The sequence below is a fragment of the Hyposmocoma kahamanoa genome, unplaced genomic scaffold (genome assembly GCF_003589595.1).
Source record: "Hyposmocoma kahamanoa isolate Upper Pololo Valley unplaced genomic scaffold, ASM358959v1 80, whole genome shotgun sequence".
Taxonomy (NCBI): domain Eukaryota; kingdom Metazoa; phylum Arthropoda; class Insecta; order Lepidoptera; family Cosmopterigidae; genus Hyposmocoma; species Hyposmocoma kahamanoa.
Genome location: NW_020654051.1, coordinates 10,769,600 through 10,795,938, shown reverse-complemented (window position 1 = coordinate 10,795,938; position 26,339 = coordinate 10,769,600). Strand labels below are relative to the sequence as shown.

The window sequence follows — 26,339 nt, the reverse complement described above, 5'->3', positions numbered from 1 at the left end:
ATGAAGAGGCGCTGGCTGGCGTGTTGAACTTGAAGTTATTGGTTTTGTTATTTTTACTCGAAAAGATTTTCCTGTTGTGTTGTGATATACAAAAAAAAAATTTTCAATAAAATATGAAGACAATAATAGCTGCAAAAGATAAATCATAATAAACACAAACTGAAGTCACCCGTCGTCGTTTTAGCAACATACGTTAAATTATGAGCCGTCTTTAGAATGCATTATATCATAAGTAGTAAATTTATTTAAACCTTATTAATTATGATTGGTAACGGAACAGCGATCGTGGATGGCATGAGTGCTACAGATGATGCGGATGCTCGTAAAGCGAGTGACTTTTGCAAAGATTATGTTCGGGGCAACTGCACTCGTGACAATTGTAGATTCTTACACGAATTACCTCCTAAAGGCTTTCTGAAGGAGCTCTTTCGGTTCTGCCATGACTTTCAAAACAAAGGTTGCTTCAGATCAAATTGCAAGTTTATTCACTGTTCAGTAGAAGACGAGGAGCGTTTTTATGCGACTGGAATAATCCCTCGGGACCCTCGAAATCCCTTATGCCAAGCTTACATCCAAGGAAATTGTATAAACAATGATTGCAAACTGGTTCATCCTCCAGATGTAGTAGGCAATGATTTGATTCCTGTGATGAATCTGCCACCACCAATGTTCACTCGGCCTCCTCCACCAATCAGAGATGAAGACTCTCCACCAGAACCTAAGTTTAGAAGATATACATTTGACGAAAGTGCAATAGATAAACAAGTTATGCCTTGCTCTTCCACATGTAATAACTGTGAAGCTCTAGACCACAAAGTCAAACTGTTACATGATAATATTAGTGTTCTATTAAAGAAGGTTGCAGATTTAACTGAGAAAAATATGCAGCTTACTTCCATGAATGAATTTCTATTAGGACAAACTGCTTCAATAAGAAGTGATCAGCCATGTGTTATAACTTCTAGACATGGTGGTTCTGCTCCGGTGTCTTTGGCTACTGTAAGTGTGACTCCCGTGGTGAGTTTGGCAGGAGCTCTACCTGCCTTAGTTCCAGCAACAGCAACGTCTAACTTAGCTCTTGCACCAGCTGCTTCTAGAACTCAGCTGCTAACTCCAGCTCCACAAATATTGACAGTTAGTACTACCCAGCAACTGGTTGGCAACTCAGGGGCACTGATAGTTACTAGTGCTGGGGCACAACAACTGATGCAAGTAAGCGACTCTGGCACATTGATGGGTGGTGGACAGACAGTAGTAGCAGTAACACCAGCGCAGCTTACTTTGGCCCCACCAACTCAACAACTTATAAGTAGTGCACCACAAACAACTGTACAGCAATTAGTACAGCAGTCTGCATTACAGTCCCAACTTGCACCACAACATCAAGCACCACAGTACGCAGCAGCCCAACATAATACTACAGTGCAACACTTAGCTGCTGCTCAACAGTCGGCGCAGCATTTAGCGGCCCAGCAGTCAGCACAGCATCTAGCCGCCCAACAATCAGCCGCTCAGCAATCGGCTCAGCATTTAGCTGCACAGCAGTCAGCTCAGCATTTAGCGGCCCAACAGTCAGCACAGCACCTTGCGGCCCAACAGTCAGCGCAGCACCTTGTGGCCGCTCAGCAGTCAGCACAACAGCTCGCGCAACAGTCCGCCCAGCAGATGGCAGCACAACAATCAGCTCAACAACAACTGGTGCCCTCTGCGCAGCAACTAGTTCACCACGCCCAGCAAATGGCCGCACAGCAGTCGGCGCAACAGCTGGCTGCGCAACAGTCTGCTCAGCAACAGCTAGTACCCTCTGCCCAGCAGCTAGTGCACCAAACGTCAACTCAGCAGATCACAATGTCTAGCCAAGCTCAGTCAATGGCGCTGCCCAACTCTCAGGCCCAATCCATAACATTCCCCATAATATCACAAAGTATACTACCACACTGATAAAATATAATGCAGGTTTCTTTGTTTAAAATCATATACTTGTATTTATGCCAACAACATTGAAATATGTTATAACTTAGATATTTAAGGTTTATTGTGAATAATAATGTGTGAATGTTAGTTCTTTTATTACCAACTTAATACAAGAATTACTTTGCTTAAGATCTACACAGTGTTGTTAAAATGATAGTAAATGTAGCAATAACTTGGTCATAATATCAATTTCATTTATAAATGTAATCTATGGACATAACTGAAATGAGTAGATCCAAGTTTAATTGATTTATTGTTTCAGTCTGAATGAAGTCCAATGACAGTTTTGAGCTAAGATCAAGATTTACCACCAATTGTTTTGTTAAACTTTAAAGTAATTTAAATTAATCAATAAATAATAAAAAAAATAATATCAGATAAAAATAAAAGATAGATTTGTAGGTGTCTGATTAATAAAGGTGAAAGTTATAGTCAAAATATTGAAATTGTATTTAAAGCAGCCATGTCTCATACTTGTTTTCTCTGTAAGATGTAGGTAATGCTCTGGCCACACAGAAGCGGTACCGGGAGCATCCCGAATTATTGTAGTGTTCGAGTTTATATGCCACATTGAAACCGGGTGGTTGCCGGGGCGGCGCGTTCCGGGGCCGAACGCTATGACAAACAAGCGCGAGCCGGATCCGGATCGGACGCGGGGTTATGCTGTGTTTGTGTAGTATTCTGTGGTTCTATGCAAGCGTCCACATAGAGCGGCAGCGGCGGGGCGCGGTCCGGGGGTGCACGTTGTATATTTTTGCAACTCTTGAATATGTTTTTTTTATCAAGTTTCAATGTTAATTCGATCGAAATAAAGCGAACTAAAAGAAACGATATAAATTTCAACACTGATGTAGACATACCAGCGAAAGCTTAGTAGCTTAGCGTAGACTAGCGTCTATAATCAAATAAATACATAAATAAAATTTCTTTTGCGTTGCTTCCGTAACGGTAATAAAAGCAGTTTTTTGTTTCTGATTTTATCTGACAGCGATATGATGCTTTCTTTAAAATCTAAGCAGGAGTAGTAACTACGCGTAGGACTGCTGCGTGTCACGTCTGCGGTCCGGGCCCCCCCGACTGTGTGGCCTGACCTTTAAGGTGGAAAACTAATACTTGAACATAACGTGCAAAACTTTATGTGAAAACAGAACCGTAATATACCACTGACACCACCTTGATATTATTCTGTTTTAAAAATGCTTCAATTTGCTACTTTGGGTTGTAATTTTAAATTAGGTAATTTATTTTTAGTAATAAAAGTATTGTTAAAGTATGCAACTATATTTAATTTTTACATGGCTCGTCTACTGATAAAATCAGACATGTTTCAGTTCATGCCTGGCTTCTCATTCATGTTTATGTTATTACTAAGAACCACGTCTTGATTATCATTTCCGTCCATGTTTTGATTATCGTTTTCTCTATGATAGCAAACATTCTTCTTGTACTTCAGTATTTTTCCTTTGATTCCAATTACAAAGTTTCCAATGTTGTCAAAAGCTACAGCTGTTACCTTACCAGGTACATTAGCCACAGTCACCAGTTTGCCAATGTCTTTTTCATGGAAATATATCAAATCATCACTAGCGACGAACACATGTTCTTTATGGAAAGAAATTTGAGCCAAACCGTCATAAGTAATGTTACCGATATATACTGGTGAAGATAAATCGTTCTTCAGTACATACAACCGCTCCTCTTTTATATAATAGAAATTGTTCTTATCATCAATGCCAAGTTCGTTTAGAGCTTCAAGAGTATGGAATCGAATTTTCTTTTTTCCATCAAGTAGGAATAACTCTTCAACTCCATTGTTGCTCTCCGTAATATACTGATTTCCGTCTTTGTCGACGAATATCATATCCAGTTTCAATGTAGATTCGGAGACGGGTGTTGCGTTATGTGTTTCATAGTCGTATGTGAATATACCTCGTCTAGTGCCAAAGTATACTTTGGTGTTTTTCTTGTCGATCGCAACCGAGTAACTGGTGCCTTCGGGTAAACCTAAGTATGTACAGAGAGAAAGTTTTGATGTTAAAAAAATGTGTAAAAAGCTCCATACACGTGTGCGGTTGCGGCATACATTCCCTGTTTGTATAATTGTTGCGAAACCGTGTTTGATGTGTGGAGCTCAACATACATACAACATCGAGACGGAAACAATGAATCTGACGCGTACCTAAACAAAATTAAACTTCCGGACCAAGTGGTATACTCATTTCATAATTTCTACAATGGAAAATAGATAGGTGCTTAAGTACCACAATTTAATATTTGATGATAAATAATCTCAGTAGAGTACTAAAAAACCGACCTCAAAAGTCATTATAGTTACCCACCCTTGGAGGTGGAATATTTTCTTTAAATGGGACCACTAATGAGGTGCCCTATCCAGCAAAAAAAAAAAAGAATAATTAAAAATCGATTGCCGCAGTTATCGTGTAACATACATACAAAAAAAAAAGAAAAGCATACAGTCGAATTGAGAACCTCCTCCTTTTTTAAGTCGGTTAAAATACATATTTAGAGATACTGGACGAGATGGTCATTTTTACGTAAAATACTATACTGTATGAACTGCGCACATAGTATATTTTTCAGGTATTGTGCCACAATCTATCACACTAACACCAGGTGGGTTGGGAACTTTACAAATGTCTCTCAAACGTTCTATAATTATTTAAATAATCTCAGTACGTCAGTAATCTAAGTAGAGTACTAAAAAACCGACCTCAAAAGTACGTGGAATTACATACAATTACCAAGTTTTATTGACTCGGAAAGTGCGCAAACCCGGATTCATCCCCTAGTTCGCCACTATAAGGGATTTGACACAGGAGATAATAAAAATCGGTTCTCACTTCTCAAACTATACTGAGAGAGAAAAATGCCTTGAATTGGAGAATAGAAAAATCAACCATTAAAATATTTGCTCCTTATAATCAAATATAGGCGCTATTTATAAAAATGAATCTTGGTACGTGAGCAGCCAGCCTCAGAGGTGGATGATTTTCTTCAAAATAAAATGGGACCACTATGGAGGTACCCTCTTTGCAACAAAAAAAAAAGAATCATGAAAATCATTTCACATATACCGGAGTTATCGCGTAACATACATATAAAAAAACATAGTCGAATTGAGAACCTCCTCCTTTTTTTTAAGTCGATTAAACAAAGGATAAAATTAAAAATACAAATCTCACCAGTAATTTTTTCCGGAGAAGTAGTTTTAAATTTAATCACCTTGACGTCGAAATAGAACCCTTTGTCGTCTTTACCAGATTCCACATAAAATAAATTGCCATAAACATCGTAATGAGCGTCTGTGGGGTATGCGTCCCCCGTGTGGTAAGTATCCGTTATATTGAAATGATCGTTATTGATCTTTATATCTGCGCAACAACCAGTTGCAGGCAAATCAAATGCCAGTGATTGTTGTATTATGACAATTAATAGTATTAACTTCATGCTTGTACACCAAAGAACTGTTCTGGATGAGGACTGTCCTAGGAGTACCTTTTATTCTGAGATATATCTTACAAATTACACTTATCAATTTATAAAATTAATGTATTTAAACTGGCGCCAATGTCCCCATAACGACTAAAGAGAATATTTTTATGATAACGTTTGCAATAAAAATCATTTTTGCTACAAATATTGTTGCTTGATTACAATTTTATTAAATATGTTAACATTAAATGTATTAATTAACTATACATATAACCGATAAAATAATATTTATTGCACATTATTATACCTATTAATAAGTCTTTTATGTAGTTTTGCGTTGCTCCATGTGTAGGTAGGTACTTACTAAGGCTTTCAATTTCGCTGCATTTCCGCGTGCCGGAAAAAAATACCGAGACTAAGGGTCGTATTCCAGAACTCTACTCAATACTCAAGTCAGGAGTTGAGTATTGCAGTGAGCACTGAAAATCATACTCAAATCCTTGCCGTTAGGGTCGTATGTCCAGTGCTTGAAATCATACTCAAGTCTGCTCAAATCCTGACTTGAGCATTGAGTACAGTTCTAGAATTTGAGTATGGTTTAAAGCACTCGAAATCATACTCAAGTCCCTACCATTAGGGTCGTATTTCCAGTGCAATCCTGACTTGAGCATTGAGTAGAGTTCTAGAATACGACCCTTAGTGCGGTCTGAAAAATCCCGGGAAAAACGATACTTTCGAGACTACTTGAAAAGTATGTTTCCATATTTATAGGCTCGGCAGTTAAAACATGATGTCTTAATTAAGATACTTAACTCAAATTTTACAAAAAAATATTTATGAAACTTTTTTCATTTTTATAATAGTTACGTAACAGAAATACTGATTTTTATTACAATTGTCTAATTTCCATATGCTCCACACTACAGTGTTGCCATATCCATGTAAACATAAAAAAAATACTGTGTGTCGAGTAGATGTTTAACACTTATTAAGTGACTTTAATCTCAAAAGTATCGACATTCCCGAGACTGAAAACATCAGTTACGAGTCACGAAGATACCGAAAAATTGCCGACTCTCGGAAATTTCGAGACCGAGATTCCCGGGACGAAAGCTCTAGTAGGTACCTAACATACATTGCTTGTAGACATTAAAATATGTCGGTTCCTAAAATGAGGCAAGTTTTGAACGTCGCTATTGCAAGGCTAATTTTATTTAAAAAGGAAAAAATTAATAATCCTTTTTATAATTAAAAATTATAAAAAGGAAAATTTTATTTATTTTAAAAAGGCCAAGTCTTTGCAAATGTCTATTCATTAAAAAAAAACAATCATTGTCGCGTGTGTGTGTGGACTGAGGGCCCACATGATTTTTGCCATTTGTAATTCGAAGTGGGTTCTGAAAAACAGGTATACGAAATAATCGTTATAAGCTTGTTCTTTAATTATTTGAAGGATGCGAGAGGGGAATGTAGTCGATCAATTAAGAACTAGGAATAAAGCGTGAAACACACAGAGAGCGGGTGCGGGTCGGGTCGGGTCGGGACCGCAGCGAGTCCCGGAATTAGACTCGCCACGGTCACAACCCAACTCGCGCCCGACCCGCACCTGCTCTGTGTGTTTCACGCTTAAGCGTCTTCTATTTAAAGTGGTTCATACTGTACTTCATTTACAAATCAGTCAAAACTATTAAAAAACAACTCAGGCTACAACCCGTAGGTTCTAATATTAATAACTAAGATGGCAATTGTTAGCATTTATAGCATTGTTATCGTTTTCCTCCGAATTTTGGTACTGTAGGTATGAAGGTAGCCGACCTTGTCTTTCGCCCTTGATTTTATGTACCTTCCAACGATGTCCTTGCAGTATTTTCCTGTAATCATAAGTTTAATTCATAATGAACCCAAAATAGACACGGGTGTTTTTATTAAGAAGTTTAATCATGCCCTTATAACTAACACAACCGACATTTTTAGATCGAAATTAATATATCTGGAATCAGCGAAACAAGATCTCTATAAGCAGTTTTTTTGTATCTTATTCAGTTTCAGTTTTATTATTAACCATAATTATAACTTTTTTATAAAAAAATCGACCGAAAAAGTTCGTGGAATTACAAACGCAGTTAATGCGTGAAGTCGTAATCAATATGCCAACATGCGGTTACAGGCCGAGTCGGAAGATCTTACGAAATACTTTTAGTGTTTGTTACAGATCATTGTATTGGGTTTAAATGGCCTTTTCGTTCAATTCAATAAATAAATAAAGTAACTTTTCAATATTAATAATAAACACATGAAGAAATTCGTAAGATCTTTTGCCTCGGTCTGTAGCTCAGTGGGTTAAGTGTTGTTGGCCCCGACATGGCAACAGACACTGGTCCAGTCAGATCGAAGGAATTTTTCTTTGTATTCGATCTTTGTATCAATAATAATAACCAGTTACTGCCAAGTACTCTCTTTTTAATGGGCGAAACTCACTTTGTGTTGAACTTTTTGCAGCATACGTCGCAATCAACTGTGCCTTGCCGTAAATGGATGTCTTTCAGATGCCGCTTCATGTCGTGTTGGTACGAGAACGCCTTGTCACAGTAAGTGCACTGCAAACGAGGAAAAATTTCTTGATAAGTTAATAGAGAATAGTCAATGAAAACGTCGCTTGGCCACAAAAATTAGGTATATAGCAGACTTAATTTGTGCTCAGAATACATATCAATAAAAACATTGAAGTCGATATATCTCTGGGAAGTAATTAGAAGAAAAATAAAATTGTTTTAAAAATATCCACACACCAAGCTTCACGATAATATAGATTCATGGAATACGATTTCCGCAGACAAATTTTGGTACCCATGTTTTCTAGAAGCTTTAAAAGTAAATGTAGTTTAATGAAACTACTACTAACACATTTTAATAATGATTAGCGTTGAAAAGCATTCGCTCTAAGCTTCAAAATTTCCGAGTAATGTATCTCTTTACACAAGTTGACTTTATTATACAAAATTACAAATCCTGTTTTAGCCGCTTAACCTTATGACCGCCACTGACAAAAACCCTTTTGACCGCCACTGACAAAAACTAGTTTCGCTCCCTAGACGCCAAATTATATATTGACCTGACATGTTATGAATTTCTAACTTATTTCTCCTAAGTCAAAGAAGATATTACTAAACATAAAATGCAACTATGAATCCATACTGAACTAGAATATACAAATAACACAAGGTATACCATAATATTTATTTATTAATTTCAATTGAAAGTCAAAGGGTGTCATTGACGTTTCACGGCGTCAGTGGCGTATCAGACACGTTATGTAAGACGCTTTAAAGCGTCTACAGTGGTTCATTTTTTTTTAATGAAACTCAGTTTTGTACTTTTCTAAAGTCAAATACAATTTCAAAATTCGTAAGTCCTTGACACGGCCACTGCAAATTAGCTGAAACGTCGGAATAAAAGTAAGTATGCAAATACTTATTAAATAAATGTTATTAAATTTAAACTTATGTATATGTATGTATAATTGTTACCTTATAAGGCCTAGTTGTGCTGTGAACGTGTCTCATGTGCTTAGCGAGATTGCTCGCTGTGGTGGTCGCTTTAGGACATTGGCTGCATTTGTATGGCTTATCAACCAGGTGGGAACGTTTGTGTACTGTTAGCAGATCCCGGGTTCGACCCTGGTAGGGGCACTCGTCGCATTTAAACGGAAACACATTTTCATGGATTCCCCTGCAATCAATTTTTATAAGAATATTAGATGCTTACTATAACTGTTGCAGCCCAATTAACTCTATCTATACATACAATTACATACATATATTTCACGCGTTTTTCCCATCGGGGTAGGCAGAGACAACAGACTTCCACTTGCTACGGTCCTGACACACATCCTTACTTTCTTTCTTCTTTGCTTTGCTTTCATACACGCTAGTTGCCTAAGGATACTCTTGACCTGGCCCTTCTTTAGGATAGCCTCAATTTGGTCATGGTAAGTTCGCCTTGGTCGACCATTAAAGACTTGCTCGCTCACACTCACTTAGTGAATCTGTTTCGTCAAATCTTCAACATTCAAACATACCTTTCTCTAGCTTGTTCATTATTAGTTCTTTAACGCTCTCTTATCACACTGTTTCGTAATTTATCCATTCAACAAACAAACAATGCATAGTTACATATAATTAATAACAATAAATATAGATAATAGACATATATAATAATAATAATAATAATAACGCACACACTCGACATAGCCGCGCACTAGGGAAACCCTGTGTCGCGGGTGCCATGGACACACAAATAGACAATTACAAATTACACCCAAACTCCGAGACAAATAAATGTAGGCCACACAAATATTTCTCCCGGCCCGGGAATCGAACCTGGGACCTCTGCATGGCAGTCCGGCATGGTAACCGTTCGGCCACGGAGGCAGTTAAATATATTTTTAAAACTATATAATTACTACCCATAGTACAGGGGATCCTAGTTTGGGAGCTAGGCACAACTATGTACTAGATTTGTATCTTTTGGCAATAAAGTTTTATTATTATTATTATTATTATATAGTTTTAAAAATATTAAATCCTGGAATGTAAATGTAGCAACGCCTAAATGTATGAATAAGTTCAGTTTCGCATAAGTTTATTTGCTAATAGTTTTTAACAGGCGCATTTTTTGTGCACACGTCAAGTGACGCTGCTGTCAGACGAACTGCAGGCTCGAGGTCAATATATAAGGGCGCTCCTTCACCGCGAACATGCTCTTGTAATGTAACGTTTAAAAGAGAGCATTACAGGCGGTGAGAGAGGTGAGCCGAGTAAGCGATGCGCGATTGTGAATGATTTCGATATTCGACTTGTTAGTAACTTAGAGGATGGGTTAGTAATCGCTAATCTAGCATTCGAATGTCAAATTAGTAACCCACTGATTTTCGTATTCGAATGATTTGATTGATCATTCATTACTAATTAGTAGTACTAATCCATAGATTCCATAGAGCGTTTTTGCTCGTGATCATCTAACCCTCTCTGACATATCTGATATAGGTACACTGTAAATGTGACGGGGACAGGGATATTTTGTGGTATCGACATGATGAATGAGGTGTTCCGATATAATAATCACTCGACTCGTGCACCCAACCGACTAGCAGGGGCATTCGGTATTGTTCATTATTCAACTCGAGTCGAATGATTGTGCTTGGATTCGACTTAGGCGAATGATTTGTCCATTCGAATGATTAGTATTAGTAACATTCAAAGTCGCGCATCAGTAAGCCGAGCATTCGCTGCGCAACACTTATAACATTCGGTAGCCTCCTTCACCGGGAGCATTCGCCTGTAATGTAACAATCTGTTCAGATTGTAAGGCTGCGACTCCACCAGACATATGTAGTGGAAATGTTTTCAAGTCTTTGTGCGCCCGCAAGTGCCTTTGAGTGCCCGCGAGTGTCTTGAGTGCTTTTTAGTGCCTTCAAGTGCCTTTGAGGGTCTTGAGTGCCTTTTAGTGCCCGCGAGTGGCTTTGAGTGTCTTGAGTGCCTTTTAGTGCCTTTGAAAGCATTTGAGTGTCTTGAGTGCGTTTGAGACTCTCAAAGGCACTCTAGACACTCAACGGCACTCGCGGGCACTAAAAGGCAATCGAGACACTCAAATGCACTCAACGTCACTCGCTGGCACTAAAAGGCACTCAACGTCACTCAAAGGTGTCCGCGGGCACTAAAAGGCACTCAAGACACTCAAACGCACTAAAAGGCACTTAAGACGCTCAAACGCACTCGCAGGCACTGGCATGGTCTCAAAGGTACTCGCGCGCCCTAAAAAGCACTCAATGTCACTCAAAGGCATTCGCGGGCATTAAAAGGCATGCGCGGGCTCTCGCGAGCACTCGTGGACTCTCGCGGGTACCTCGCACATTGCTGGTGGAATCGCAGCCTAATCAAATCTTGGATGTTACATTACAAGCGAATGCTCGCTGGTGAAGGAGGTAGTTTGTAATGTAATGCTCAAAAACGAATGTTCGCAGGCGCATGCTAGCCGGTGAGGGAGGTAGTTTGTAATGTAATGCTCGGAAACGAATCTTGAATGTTACATTATAGGCGAACGTTCTCTGAGAAGGAGCGCCCTAAAATAGCATGCAACCGTAAACCATTTCATGCAGTTGACACTGACACCGCGTGTCTAGATCGGGAGCTCAGTGTATTTGTTGATATCGAAACGGAAGCACAGATATTACTTGTGTTTCCAAACGCAGACTTTACTTTTTACTACGGAAATAGTCATTTTCAATATGGAAATTCTCCATTTTAATTGATCAAAAAACTCACGCCCATAATACCCGACTATACTTTGCACTGGATATTATGATGAAAAATGTAAATAAAGGTGCCATTAAAAATATGTATTTTAAGAATTCTGCAAATGTGAAATAAATCAGTCGAGGAAAGTTTCACCAAACGTGTTTTGCTTTACCATAATCTTGATTATGTCCTCAATAAATCGTTACCGTAATGCCATTACTGAAAAAAATGAAGTTGTTTCAGACATTAAAAAAATCATGTCTCTTAAAATTTCGGACTATCGTTCACATCGACTGCAGCCGACGTTTGCAGTTGCAGTGTAGACTGCACGCAGTCGTATTCTCGACCGCATTCACTTGAACACGACTGCACGCATTAACTGCATAAGTGCAGTCCGTCTGTAAGCAGCTTAAGGACGTAAGTAAGTTGATATCACAGCTATGGCCGTTTCTTAAATTAATCAGACCCATTATGTTCCGGAACACATTCCAATTATTATCATGTCCTTGTTTAACACCTACTAGACGAGCTCTACGAAAGGATTTGCTCTCACACTCACTTGATAGGCAGGTTGCCAACTTCAGTAAACTTGCAATGTAATAGAAACAATAATGTGCCAGATAACACATTTAGACACATTTTACGCAGGGACACTCTGCCTATTTTCTAGATTTATTTCTTATCAGTTATCATTATCACACAATTACAAAAAAAAGTAATCTTATAAGATAGCATAGGTATAAAAATTTTGACTTACATATGTACCACTAAACTGCCTCTCGACCGAGCTGTTTTGCCACAAATGTCACAAAGAAAACTCTTCATCTTCTTCATTTCTAGTAACAAATCTGGATCTTTATGCGGTTTTGACGCGTTTGATCGCTTTTTGCACTCGTTTAAATGATTGTTATAGGTATCCTTAAAAAAACAGATTCTAATTAATGTATGTTCGATTTATTGACATAAACACAAGGTAGGCAGGCTACAGCTTTCCGCTTGCTACGATACCGATAAATCTTTCGCCTCACCAGCACACATGCTTTCATACACGCTCAGCTTTTAGGGGTACTTTTAACCTTTCTTTAAGACTCTTCAATTTGGTCATGGTAAGTTGTCTATGACTTAAAGATGTTATGAATTCCATAATAGGTCTCATGTTGAGTGCTTATGCACTGCACATACCACATGAAAAAAATGTATACCACTGATTGATAGTTATAGGGTACAATCAGGGCGCGTTTATTCGACACGAATTTCATTGCGCTCACGCCGCGCGGCTGCCGCTGGTTGACTCGCAGCGCCCGCGTGCATCTAACTGTCATGGCAAAATACGCACTATTTATTTAGCTTTTACGTTACGGCAAGGCGGACTGCAATGCAGGATAATGAATGCCCCTTTAACTGGGCGCTTAGGGTAGGAGCCTCCCTGCACTTCATACCATTCCTTCCCTGTATACCTCATGCCGATTGGCAAATCTTTCACCACATCACTCTGTGGCGTAATATGCCATAGATACAATAAGAGAAGAAAGGGTACAACTCGGCCAAGTAATGCTATGCTCAAATTTAATATGATTTAATGATTGTAAAGATACCACAAGGAGTTACCTTATCAATACAAGCTATTCTACATGTACTTTTTCTATCATCAATACATATTTTTAAAAAAGAGGTACCAACCATATCATAAAACTCTTTATTACACGATCCACACCCCCACAGTTCAGAGTTGTCTGAGAAGGCAGGCGATGGAATGTTATAATCATCATCATCACTGTTCCTCACACCACCGTTCGCTATTTCATTGTTGCTGTTGGTATCATAGTTGCTATATTCTAAAATGTAGCAATCGTAAGTTCATTAAATCAGGGGTATCGGGTTTTTTAATTTATCGGATTTTTTAAATTATAAACAACGGTATTATATTGTATGTAGGTTACTATTTTTCTTTGATATCAGTTTATAATGCAATTCAATACATGTGTTTAGTTAACATTCTCATTGACATTTAATTTAAGATACTAAATTGACAAGTAAAGGAAATTATGAATAAATGATTATGACTAAAGCACATAAATAGAAAAGTGCTTCATAACTATTTTCAATACACTATGAACAAAGCTTCTTCTTTTGTGTTGTTTATATTGTCAGAAAATGTGACAAGAATGATAAGGTTGAAAAGACGCGACTTAGTGATAATAGGCATATTTGCGAAAATGTTGAAAATCGACACTCTAGATCACAGCTTTAGGTACTCTCAACACAAATTTTAAAATTTTGCTGTTTTGTTTTTTAATGTAATATGGTATTTCTCCTAAAAGGGCTAAGTTCTCTGATTTCGGTGGTCGAATTTTTTTCTTAATTTTGGGAAGAACATTGAGCGGGAAGGAAAAAGAACTCAAATTTACATAAAAATCCGTTAGGAAATTTGAGTTCTCCTCCGTTAATTGGGCAACTAGATTCTTAACAGTTAATGACATATTTGATCCACCGAATTCAGCTTCCACCGAAGTCAGGGTAATTTAACAAAAGGCATAATTTTTGCATAAAATATTATGAAAGAGGCATTAAAAACATTCAATAATTTACATAAACTTTTACCAATATTAATATGACTAACTTAACTTTAAAAACCAACATTTATTTATAAATCGACCAGAACAACGCAAACAAATGTCACACATGACTATTAATTCAAATCAGTTTTCAGTTTGGCCATTCAGCCTTTTTTCAATCACACAAGTATTTCTTAAAAAAAACTTTAGAACGTTACCTGTAGGTACAAAACCAATAAATTTTTTGGAACTTGCGCGATTAATGTTGCAACTTCAAAATCTTTCCTTTGCTTTTTCTTCGCATACCTCTGTCTATCTTTTTCTTTAAATCTTTAATATAATTGGATCGCTTTTTATTTTTGCTTTTCTAGCACGTTCCTTCATCTTCTTGATTTCCAGTTTTTCTATTCTGTTTTGATTTTCCTTATTCATATCGAGTTCTTAGATTTTCGCGATTGTTACACATAGAAAATGAAACTATTTTTCCGGATATAAATCGCGTATATTTGTTTTTTTTCAAACAAATCAATGTTTCGGGCCTTTCACAGGTCCCATGGTCACGGTTGACTTTTCCTTATTCATTTTCAGCGGGAAGCAAGTAGTAATATAAAATTGTGAAAATAAATAGTAACTAAACATTTATATGAAAAAAACCTCTAAAATTCTTGCTTTTCAAAGAAAATTTTTCGACGGCAGTTTTTAACGACTTCGGTGGAAGCTTTTCTGAATTCAGTGGCATAAAATCAATATTTTTCTAAAGATCAAAAAATATATATTTTTTTGATATTACTTGTAAACTACAACCAATAAATTGTTATTATATTTTAGTAGTTACAACACATTATCAAAAAATATTACATACAAGCATAAAATTTAGTTTTTGAAATTTCGTATACACCGAATTCAAAAATCATTCTGGACCAAATCCACCAAATTACGTAATTACACGCAAACAGTTCTAAAATCGGCAACAAATTATCCACCACTTCTTTCCAGCCGCAGAGGCGTGATGGGCGAATAATACGAACGAATTGCTAAGCTTGTAAAATGCTTCACTTGTGAGTAACAACCACCGAATTCCCGCATAAGCCTGGGACACGCGGCAATCTTGGTATTGTGGTAAAACCATTGTCTAGTTTATTGTGTAATTCTGTTAACGTAAGATTATAAGTACTATCATCTAATTTATTATATGTGAACTAAAGTCTGATATTGATATACGGTTTCAATTTTGAGAAATGTAACTTTTTTTTTGGATTTGGGTATTTCGGATTTTTTTTTCCATTAGGTACGAAAGGTTTATTGGGAAGATTTGGTGGCCTCCAGTTAGCTTTCGACCTATATTATACACTCTTTTTTTTTTGTAGATTTTTGTTGATAAACAAGTGGAGTTTGACAGAAAATTGCGGCTTTGGAGAAATGCCCTAATCTTAAATAACCATGCTACACAGGGTGTAAATTTGAGACGGGGCAGCAAGACCTTAATCGTTGTAGTTACAGGAAAACGGTTCTAGAAGACTATCCATGAATTTTGAAGATATTTTCATTGGCATTCACAGATTTTGAAAAAATGGTACAGTCAGCAAGATAAAAGGCAATTTTTACAAAATTTTTTTTATGCCATGCGATCCGGTCTTTGGCAAGGATCAATAGTCTCTATGGGACCCATTGAGGTAAGAGCTTAGACTATGGAAACTAAAGGACATGTTATGTTGACATATATAACTCAGACGTTATATGAATATAATGCATTTCGACGTTGAAAACATAAACATGTTATTGTCTTTGTTTAACTCTTGCATGCCATCTTAAGCCAAAAGAGATAACATTACATTGGTCTGTGTCAAACACAGGAATCGAATATACGTAACGTCATCTTAAATGCCAACCGTGTCCATTTCGCAGTACATGAGGCACATGATACGGTTGTCAAAGGGAAGTACGTCAAATGTCAAAACAAATGTTTTTCCAAGTGTTTTATTGAATTATTCTCATGTATTGTAATAAAATGGACAAAAATGTTGACAGTGAGAACATTTTAGTATTATTTAAAATTCGTCACTACATTATTACGGGATGTGGCATTTGAAAAAGCGAAGATCGACCGAATGTAACATTGTACAGGCACGTGTTATTTTTCTGTATATATATCACACAAAAGCCCATATATCCCATGGTTAGACATATTTAAGTAGTTTATTCATAAATCTTACCACATTTTGCTTTGGTTTCTTCAGATTGCCTGTTGGTTTGTATATTTTGATGATTGTTGTTAAGGATTATTTTGAGATAGTGTTGTTCTTGGAAGCGTATATATTATCGATATTCTGTTATTAAAATAATTCACTACGAGGTTTTTATAATTTTATTATTATTATTTTTACTATTTCAAGTTTACCTACAAATAAAAAAAGAAAAAAAAATGGTTGGAAATCATACCGCCGGATAATAGTGCCGAATATAAACATTAAATCAAAGACCATCTTCAATTGTATTCGCTTCATTTTGAAGAGTCAAATTTTAACATAACTTTGAATGTAACTAGATTACATGATAATGCAATTCCATCATTAGGTTTATTGGTAAATAATTTTATATTTAATTTAGATTAAACAAGACTGCTTTACTAGGCATTCTCAGTTCCTGAAAACAAAATTATCCACTTGTTTCCGATTTTTTCCCATTGACAACTCTAACTACTAAAAATTCTTATTTTATAAAGTCAGCAATACAAAGATCATGTTGGTCTAACGTTGCCGGGTTAAGGCCAATACCAACGTATAGACAGCCTATTTGCCTTGCCTTGCCTTGCCATCGTTTGGCGTCACTCGCCTAACTGACCGAGTGAAGGCGAGCGCTAACGTGTATAGAGCTCGTTTGACGTGGCTTGTCACAACTCGCAGTTGCTCGTGACTACTTGTCTCACTTCGGAGAAGTGTCAATTTTTCTGCACAAATTAAAGGCGCTCGGCGAATAGTAGTCAATTGACATTATATAATCAGACAATTGCATGCTATTTAATATATGCGAAACATGTTTATACTAACACTGTCTCTCGTTACATCTCCTGTTATACCATGTTTTAAGCAAATAAACGTATGATAATTATATTATTATTGATAATATTAGTACTTTCATTTATTTCCAAAATTAAATGGAAGTATTAAAGATTTACTCAAATCATTTCAATCATCAGATTCACTTAAATCTTTCACTGATTTTAATAATAATAATAATTTATTTAAGCCTTCTACAAATAATGGTGTATTATAACTAAATAAGTACCAGTTTACCATGTTTGGCTTGTTAGTAATTGACTCAAGGATATCTGCCCCCTGACTTTCAAGCTAGGCTAACCTGTGTTATGAAAGACAGTGGTTCGGTTATTTAACAAGTTTACAAGCGTATTTATGGTGCAGTATAGAGAATATTACAGAAAGAAAAAAAAGAAAAAGAAAACAAACAAAAGACTTAAGGTTAATGATTAAAGTTATACATAATGGATGTAATAAGTGAATGTGAGAGAGTAAAAGTGCGTAAGTGCATGCGTTGGGAGTGAGTGTGTGTGTGTGTGTATGTGTGTGTGTGCGTGTGTGTTTGTGTGTGTGCATGCGTGTTTGTGTGAGCGTTTGTGCGTTTCTTCGTGAGTGATAATGAGATTTAGGGCGGACAAGAGTGTTACCTATGTAGAGTTTAAGTTGTAGAACCACAAGGTTCAATTTTGGGCCCTATTCTCTTTATAATCTACAGCGCGGATGTGATAGATCAAATAAAATTCTGCAAGTATCATATTTACGCTGATGATATACAGATTTATATATCTTGTAAACCATGTGATACTCCTGAAGCCGTGGATAAGTTAAACGAGGATCTAGAACGTATAGCCTCTTGGTCAGATTCAAATTCGTTAGTGCTAAATGGCAGTAAATCCAAATATATGGTGCTGGGTACAAAAAATCAAATAGCGAAAATTAATAGTCGTAATGTTACTTTGGCGATCAGGGGCGTGAACATTGAGCGAGTAACTGAGGCTCGGAATCTTGGACTCCTTATGGATGAAACACTTCACTTTGAGAATCATGTGTTAGGCATCGTCAAAAATTGTTTCTATAGGTTAAAGGTATTATATAACATCAGAAATTACCTTAATACCGACATTCGCATTAAGTTGTGTGACTCACTAGTTCTGTCAAAATTTAATTATATGGACGTGGTGTATGGGCCGCGACTGTTGAAGCGCACGCAACAAGTAATTCAGCGAGTGTAGAACGCCTGCGCAAGGTTTTGCTTTGATATACCACCACGCACGCACGTAACCCCTTACATAAACAACGCAAATATTTTAAAAATGAAAACGCGAAGAGATCTACACTTAGCTACAGTTCTGTTTGGGGTTATAAAATACAGAATCCCGTCTTATTTGGCTGACGAGTTGATATGGTCCCGTGATGTAAAGACAGCTTTCACCAGAGCGTCAGCTTGGTCGCTAGTCCTGCCGCGCTGTCGCACCGCCGCATTCAGCGGAGCTTCTTGTAGCCAGTGTAATAAATTGCGATTTCTCTACATTTAGTGTAAGTAGATTATTATTAAGCCATTCCATAACCAACCTGAATGCAGATTCTGCAGAAGCAACCGTGTCGGCCCAGCCACTCCCAGAGACGATTAATGCCGTATCATCAGCGTAAGCAAAGATACGACATTGTGGAATAGTCATACTGCACAATTCGTTAATGTAAACCTGGAACAACGTAGGGCCGAGAATACTCCCTTGCGGCACTCCGTACTCTATAGTTTCCTGCTGGCTTATGTAGGTACCGATTTTAGTACATTGAGTTCGATTTGACAAATAATCGGCAAATATACTGTGAACTTTCCCCCTAACACCCACTTCGCTTCAAGTTTATTTAGTAGTAGTGGGATAGAGACGGTGTCAAACGCCTTTGAGAGGTCCAAGAAAATGTCAAGGCATTTTTGCTTTTCGTCTATTTCATTGACAGCATGTTCTACTAGAGAACCTATAGCATCATGGATCTACCCTTTCTAAAGCCAAATTGGTCATTGGAGATGATGTTGTTGGCCTCTAGGAAGCTAACCCCACTAAGGTTCAAAATTTTCTCAAGAATTTTAGAAAGGGCTGGTAACACCGAGATAGGTCTGAAATTATCGACATTATCTCTGTCACCACTTTTATATGTATATAGGGTGTACTACAGCTTTTTTAAGGGCTTTAGGAAATGCGCCTGTAGTTATTGCCAGTATGCAAATATATATATACCTAGTCTTGCCATAAATATTGTAATAAAGAAAAAAAAAATTTTTTAACTGCAAATAACATTTATTACTTTTATAGTGTGTTAGTTTAATACATAAATATACAACAATTAAAAATATAAAAAGCTTATTCGAAGAGGTCTCCATTGGCTGCAATACAGTCCTTTAAACGTTGAGGCCAGTTATCAATAGAAGCACTCACTCTTTCCATGGGAAAATTCTTCACTGCCAATCGTATAGATTATTTTAGGGACTCCAAATTATCATGGCGTTTAGAGCAAGATGTACTCTCTAAAACTGACTATAAATCATAATCCAGCGGATTAAAATCGGGACTAGACGACGGCCAGTCTTCAGCTCTGATGAAGTCCGAAACTTTCGCTTCCAACCAAGACTGCGTGGACCGAGCTTTATGACCCGGCGCCGAGTCTTGCTGGAAGGACCATACTTGGTTATTGAACATGGTTATGGTTAAGGGGCTTAACTACCTTCTCAAGAATGGTATCTTGATACACTTGTGCCGATGTTTTGATACCTTTTTCACAAAAATATGGCTCAGTCACTCCTTCATAGCTAACACCCCAGCAAACCATCACTGAAGTCGGATAATGTCCACGTTGCACTCTGTCGACTAATTGGGAAGCTTCCTTAGAGCTTTGAGCATAAATACGGTCATTTTGTTTGTTAAAATGTTGCTCAATTGTAAAAATTTTCTCATCCGTAAACAAAATTTTTCTGTGACCTCCCTTTGCGTACCGCTTCAGTAGTTGTTTCGATTTTACCACCCTATTCTTCTTTAAATTATCAGTTAAGAAATGACCAGTGCGTCTCTTGTAGGCTGCAAGTCCTAAGTCATCTTTTAAAATACGCGACATGGTTCTAGGTGCTATCTTCATTTCCCGAGATAAAATCTTTTGCTTTCGGACAGGATTTCTTCGAATTCTTTCCCTTACTGCTTTGACCACCTTTTTCGTACCAACACTACGCGGACGGCCAGATCTTCTTCTGTCACAAACAGAGGAAGTCTCATTGTACCTATTAATAGCCCGGTACACAAACATTTTACTAATACCAAGTGTATGGAGAGTTTTAAAAATTGCATTTGGCTCCATACCTACTTTGTGTAATGCAATCACAGCGATTCGGTTATCTTTATCACCCCACTCCATTTTAATATCGCAAAATATTGTACAATGTATTGGCGCCAAAAAGAAAACACAATGAACAATCGTATAAAAATGACAGATTCGAAATTCAAATGTAATATTTTTTTATTTTTAAGTGTAACAGTATTTATGGCCAGACTAAGTATATATATAATATACTCATTTCAGTGAATTGAAAACTTTAAAACGCTCCCCTGTAAACTTGTTAATTTCAACATACGATACTTTACGAAGGAGGGGTCGATTTGTCACCTTTTTCATAAATTAAAATTATGTACGAATGACAAAAGTCCCTTGGAAAAATTGGGGCTATGTAAAAAATTAAATTCATAAAAACAATACAACAGTGTTCAACAATTGAAAGACGCACTTGCAGCAATTTTCAATGGAATGCATCCGAGTAAAATTTCAGCCGCTACTTGCTCTTTGCGGAAGAGAGCGAATCGATGCATCCGCCAAAGCGGTAATCAATCCGAGCACTTACTATCATAGATTATTTATGTTATTTTGCTTTGTGTTATTGCTTTTATTTTGACATACATAATACGTTGTCAATTTGTTAGATTCCTTATTGTTAGTTTCCTTAACTACCTAGAATAACTGATTACTAAATATGTCCCTACAAAATGTATGGTAAAAAGTTTTTTGCGATTTCCGACATTTCGAGTACTCTTACCTCAATGGGTCCCATAGAGACTATTGATCCTTACCAGAGACCGGATTGAATAGCATAAAAGAAGTTTTGTAAAAATTGCCTTTTATCTTGCTGACTGTACCATTTTTTCAAAATCTGTGAATGCCAATGAAAATATCTTCAAAATTCATGGATAGTCTTCTAGAACCGTTTTCCTGTAACTACAACGATTAAGGTCTTGCTGCCCCGTCTCAAATTTACACCCTGTATATCATGGTTATTTAATATTAGATTAAAGTAGCTGGCACTTGCTGCCCCGTCTCAAATTTACGCCCTGTATATCGCAGTCACAAATCAAACAATAAACGTTGTGTTACTGTAGTAAAAAAAAAAAAGTATACCTAGAAATTATTCCTGTTTTTGTGTAGTAATTATGTTTTTTTTCTGTATTTCAATGCTTAATTACTTACTACATACAAAAATTTTGGAATGGTGGAATACATTTAAAAAAAGAGAGGTAACCCAGATAATACAAAAACTACTTATACAAATACAATACATGAATAATTGCTTCATTGAATGTAGGTGTGGGTTATCACACAATAACTGTCTGGGTTATACTATACAGGGTTATTTGTAAAATGAGAGAATGCAAAAATTTATTGTTGTTACCACGGCGGGTAATCTTCAAAGAAGATTTTTGGGCATTATGCCATTGGAGGAGCGAATTAGAACATGACTTTCTTTTTTTTAATTATTCAAAATGGCCGTCGCTGCCATTTATTTTTGTCTTTGACATCGACATTTTAACTCTGGTTTATTATGATTTCATTATGGTACATAGTTGTCTATGACTTCATTACTAGTTTATCCTTGATCGAGTGAAGTATTGTTGATTTCTATCCGTCCTTATCCTCTCAGCTAAACCAGTAATTTGGTGTGCCGTGTGGTAATTATCACCATGTACAAAAAGGTTGCATAGAAAACTGGGAGTAAACGACAGGACGTTAAATTGCATCGGTTTCCCACATCTGAGATAAGACTCCAAAAGTGGTTACAATGCATTGGTAGTATTCAACTTCGCAGCCATAATTTGCAGAGACTACGTAGGATAGGTGTTTGTAATAAACATTTTGAAAAGAGGTTCATTATTGCCACATTGCGTTTACGTTATGGTGCTTATGCAACTTTATTTTCGGAAAACCAAATAACAAGTGGCTTGCCTGCAGAAGTTTCCGAAAACATTGGTAAGTAAACACTTTACTATAACATATTACCTTTATTATTAACTTTATTATACTAATACGCTGCTCGCTAATGCCGTTATTAAATCTTAATTAATGAATTAACTTAATTAATACCGTTAATTAACAGTACGTTAGTCGTTGGTACGAAACTCAATAAACTGGTACTTTGCAAAATGTACTAAAATCTGTTTTAAATTTTATTTGTTTATTAGTCATAACTTGTATCAACATGTAGCATGTTATCTTTTCTTAATCTAAAACTCTGTACTTTTAGGTAATTAAAAGAATGTAAATAAACAAGAGCTATCGAGAAAAGTTGACATGTTAATTAATAATTGCTCTTTACAATATTTAGGTATAAACCCGCGACAAACAATAGGATAACACAAATACAAAGAAACAACACAAATCGAGCATTTTCAATTATCCGACCCATCTGCAGTATAAAATATTTATTTCTTGTTCTAATGAGGCTTAAGTACACCCTGTTGTGACTATATCATACACATGGGGAAGCTCATAAACAAAGCCAATAGCACTCCCTTGGTCAGAGTTATATTATAATAAACTCTTTATACAGTCTACTGCAAAATATTAGTTATTGTATGATTCAATTTTTGTTATTTAATTATGTATGCGAAGTATATAATATTGAAAAGATTTATCTCCTTAATAACCTGATAAATAAAATTGTCGGTTTTAATGTGTGAAGCTCACTTCTGAATAACAATCATAATTCTTTATTTGAATTTCTGTACAAAAACGTTGAAAATTGAAACTGAATCCTTATTCATAAAATCACGTGATTTTACTTGTCCAATGATTAGGTACATCTTTAGCCTGAAGATTGAACATTCTCAGTGCTGAAAAAGATATTAAATGGAATTGAGTCATTGATCATTTGCATTACAGGTTTGGTGCAGATTTGTCCGGTCTTACCTAACACTTCATGCAGATGGAAAGCAGACCACGAGGAAAGCGTGTCCAAGGTATGTTATTATTTTTAATTCATTTGATTAAATGATTTTTAGCCTCCTCTAATCATTAAGCTACTACGGCTTTTTATCCAAACTAACCAGTTTATTTACTTTAATTTTTTTAAATTTCAGAGTCGGAAAGTGTACTTACCAGGGAAATTGGACCCTCGACTCCCAAACGAAACAAAAATATTAGAAAACGTTTGTTTCACAGTATGAATACCCTGACACCTAAATGTAGAAAAATTTATAAAATGTATCGACTGTCCAAGAAGCAGTTAGATTTTAATAAAAGAGCAAAAAGGGCAGTTATGTTTAATGAACGCGATGTTTTGAATAAATTAACTTCAAAATGAGTCCAGTTGCAAAAAAAATATTTTGGATGCAAATCAAGCAATATGCAGAAAATTAAAGGACGAAGATTTTCAAACGAAGAAAAAATGATTGCTTTATCAATTTTCAAACAGAGCCCAAAATGTTACAGTTCTTACAAAGAATATTTATTTTGCCGTCTAAAAATACCCTCAACAAAATGATATCGAAGTTGAAAGTTCTTCCTGGAATAAATAACCAAATCTTTGACACGATAAAACAAGAGGTAAATCTATTTTTAAACTATCTTATATTTTATGTTTGTTAGCGAAGACGGCTGGTTTACTTACTTTTTTGATGTTAGTAATCCGGACTATGAAGCTATAGGTCCCTGGATCGGATCCTGCTATGATGTGAGTCATGGAAGTAATTTATATTTATATCTGTTGTCTGCGCCCATAGTACCTAGCTTTTCTTATTTACGACTAGTAACTAGACTGGTGGACATTAGTCAATTGTCCCAAGATATTTATTATTTATTTCAATTATTATACCAAAGTCTACAGAGTACATAGCATAAAGTAATGTAAAATAAATCATAAAGTAAGGTAAGGGTACTGACACTGTGCAAGAGTAAATGTTAGATTGAATTATTATTTATTGAATTGATTACATCATTATGTAATTCCAATTTTTATATCAATATTTTTGTTTATTCCAGGCGACCTATTGGAATGAAAAAGAGAGATATTTCTCCATCATTTTGCCTTTTGCCTAGCATTCGTTTGACTCGTTTACAACATCGCCAAAATACCTGAGCGCATGTTCAAAAGGGTAGGTTAGTTTGTTTTGTTCAATTAATGGTTTTCAATTGTTTTAAACAAAAATTCCTGTGACTAACTGTCTATAGCTAATCAAATTATGGATAGATCTACTAAAGTCTTCATGTTAAATTTCTGTGTAATTTCACGAACTAAATAAGTACCCTACCGTTTACCTGTAAACTTACGATTTGCTTGCACGTAAAGATTTTTAGTTTTAACATTTGGTACATATAAAAAATGTTAATTAAACAAAAGAGTGTTGCAGCCTAATTTGTTAAAGTATGTACAAATGCCCATAAATATGTTTGTTTTTACTAAAAAAAATTGAAAATAAACTAGGTCAAATAACAAAATGTGTATCATTTTTCAAAATTTATTCATCTAATTAATACCGAATAAGCCTAGGAGCCGGAAAAAATATGCAAATTGGCTGTTAACACTGTGCCTTCGCTTTCATGTCATACGTAATTTAAAAAAAAAACGAACTGTCATGTTCTAAATCGCTCTTTCCTTATTGGCCATTATATATAAAGGGGAGTGGTTCGTCTGATACGTAGTATCTCTTATTAGTTTGTGGTTGTTACCATCATTCCTTGAAGTCTGAAGTCGAAAGTGTATGCATATGCAGGGTTATTTTTAAAATACTAACAATTTCGCAGGATTGTATTATTAACATCAGAAACAACAACTTTTGTTCCATTACTTCATTCATCACATTTTACTTTCATACAAAAATAGAAATATTTAAATATATGCTCTAAACTGTGAGAACTAGGAAGCACGCGGGAGGCGTTGCTAATAAATAATTTACTACCAAATACAGATCTAAAAATTGTCAGGTAGTACAACAAAAACTAAAAGTCAATTTTTAGTAAAATAATATTTTGTAAAAGTCATGGAAGGGGAGTTGTTGTTTATGATGTTAGTAATATAGTGTGAAATAGTTAGTATATTATAAATAACCCTGTAAATTGTATTCTTCATTTTTATCATGACATACAAAAATGGCGCTTCTTAATTGGGGTGTGGGAGTAACTTGATCAGTGATTACATTAGCATCGATGGATTACATACCTTTTTTAATAGAGAGTTCAACTAGTCTTTTATTGCTGCGCTGGCAAAGGTCTCTGAACATAATACATCCATTAAGTAAATTCAGGCAGTTCTGGCATATGTGGTTTGGTAAGTTGTCTGTTTTATTCACCTAAAATAAATTAAGGTTGTTTACTAAAACTACAACAAGCAAATAAACTTACCTGGACAGTTGTACACATAAAATGAAATATTTGTTTACTATTGGAAGTGGTCTGATGGAACTATATCATGTTGCAATAATATTCATATGTTATTAGGTGGAATATTATACTCATGCTTATCTTCATAACAAATTAATTATATATCCCACTGCTTGGAGCTTATTCCTACTACGCAGAGATTGTCAGTTGGCACTGGTTGGTAGGTAGTGAGTGGACTTTACACATTCTCCAAAGCTTGTAAACTTATTTTTAGTAGTAATATTATTTATTAAATTTTTATTGAATTGATATTCAATTATTTTTTGTGAAATTACTCCACTAGTTTGTTATAATTATTAATACAAAGATCGAACACTCAGAAAAAATTCTTCTTC

General features: G+C 36.0%; 3 protein-coding genes and 1 long non-coding RNA gene across 4 annotated transcripts; 2 read left to right on the top strand and 2 right to left on the bottom strand.

The window, feature by feature from the left end:
• The first annotated feature begins 17 nt into the window (after positions 1–17).
• LOC113233810 (zinc finger CCCH domain-containing protein 10-like) lies at positions 18–2,287 on the top strand. Its single transcript, XM_026469021.1, has one exon. The coding sequence runs from the start codon at positions 262–264 to the stop codon at positions 1,939–1,941; it is 1,680 nt and encodes a 559-aa protein (XP_026324806.1). The 5' UTR covers positions 18–261; the 3' UTR covers positions 1,942–2,287.
• Positions 2,288–2,742: 455 nt separating this feature from the next.
• On the bottom strand, positions 2,743–5,574 carry LOC113233811. The gene is made up of 2 exons (XM_026469022.1): positions 5,178–5,574; positions 2,743–3,978 (listed from the first exon to the last, which is right to left on the bottom strand). The coding sequence occupies exons 1-2, from the start codon at positions 5,440–5,442 to the stop codon at positions 3,302–3,304; spliced, it is 942 nt and encodes a 313-aa protein (XP_026324807.1). The 5' UTR covers positions 5,443–5,574; the 3' UTR covers positions 2,743–3,301.
• A 1,109-nt stretch (positions 5,575–6,683) lies between these two features.
• Positions 6,684–25,983, bottom strand: LOC113233975 (zinc finger protein 677-like). Its single transcript, XM_026469211.1, has 8 exons — positions 25,966–25,983; positions 25,784–25,913; positions 13,404–13,558; positions 12,481–12,641; positions 8,955–9,156; positions 7,906–8,024; positions 7,062–7,298; positions 6,684–6,930 (listed from the first exon to the last, which is right to left on the bottom strand). Exons 1-7 carry the CDS (start codon positions 25,981–25,983, stop codon positions 7,154–7,156), a joined length of 930 nt encoding a protein of 309 aa, XP_026324996.1. The 3' UTR covers positions 6,684–6,930; positions 7,062–7,153.
• LOC113233770 lies at positions 22,570–23,878 on the top strand. Its single transcript, XR_003310737.1, has 3 exons — positions 22,570–22,596; positions 23,509–23,585; positions 23,706–23,878. It is a non-coding gene; the product is annotated as an uncharacterized LOC113233770 (long non-coding RNA).
• Positions 25,984–26,339: the final 356 nt, after the last annotated feature.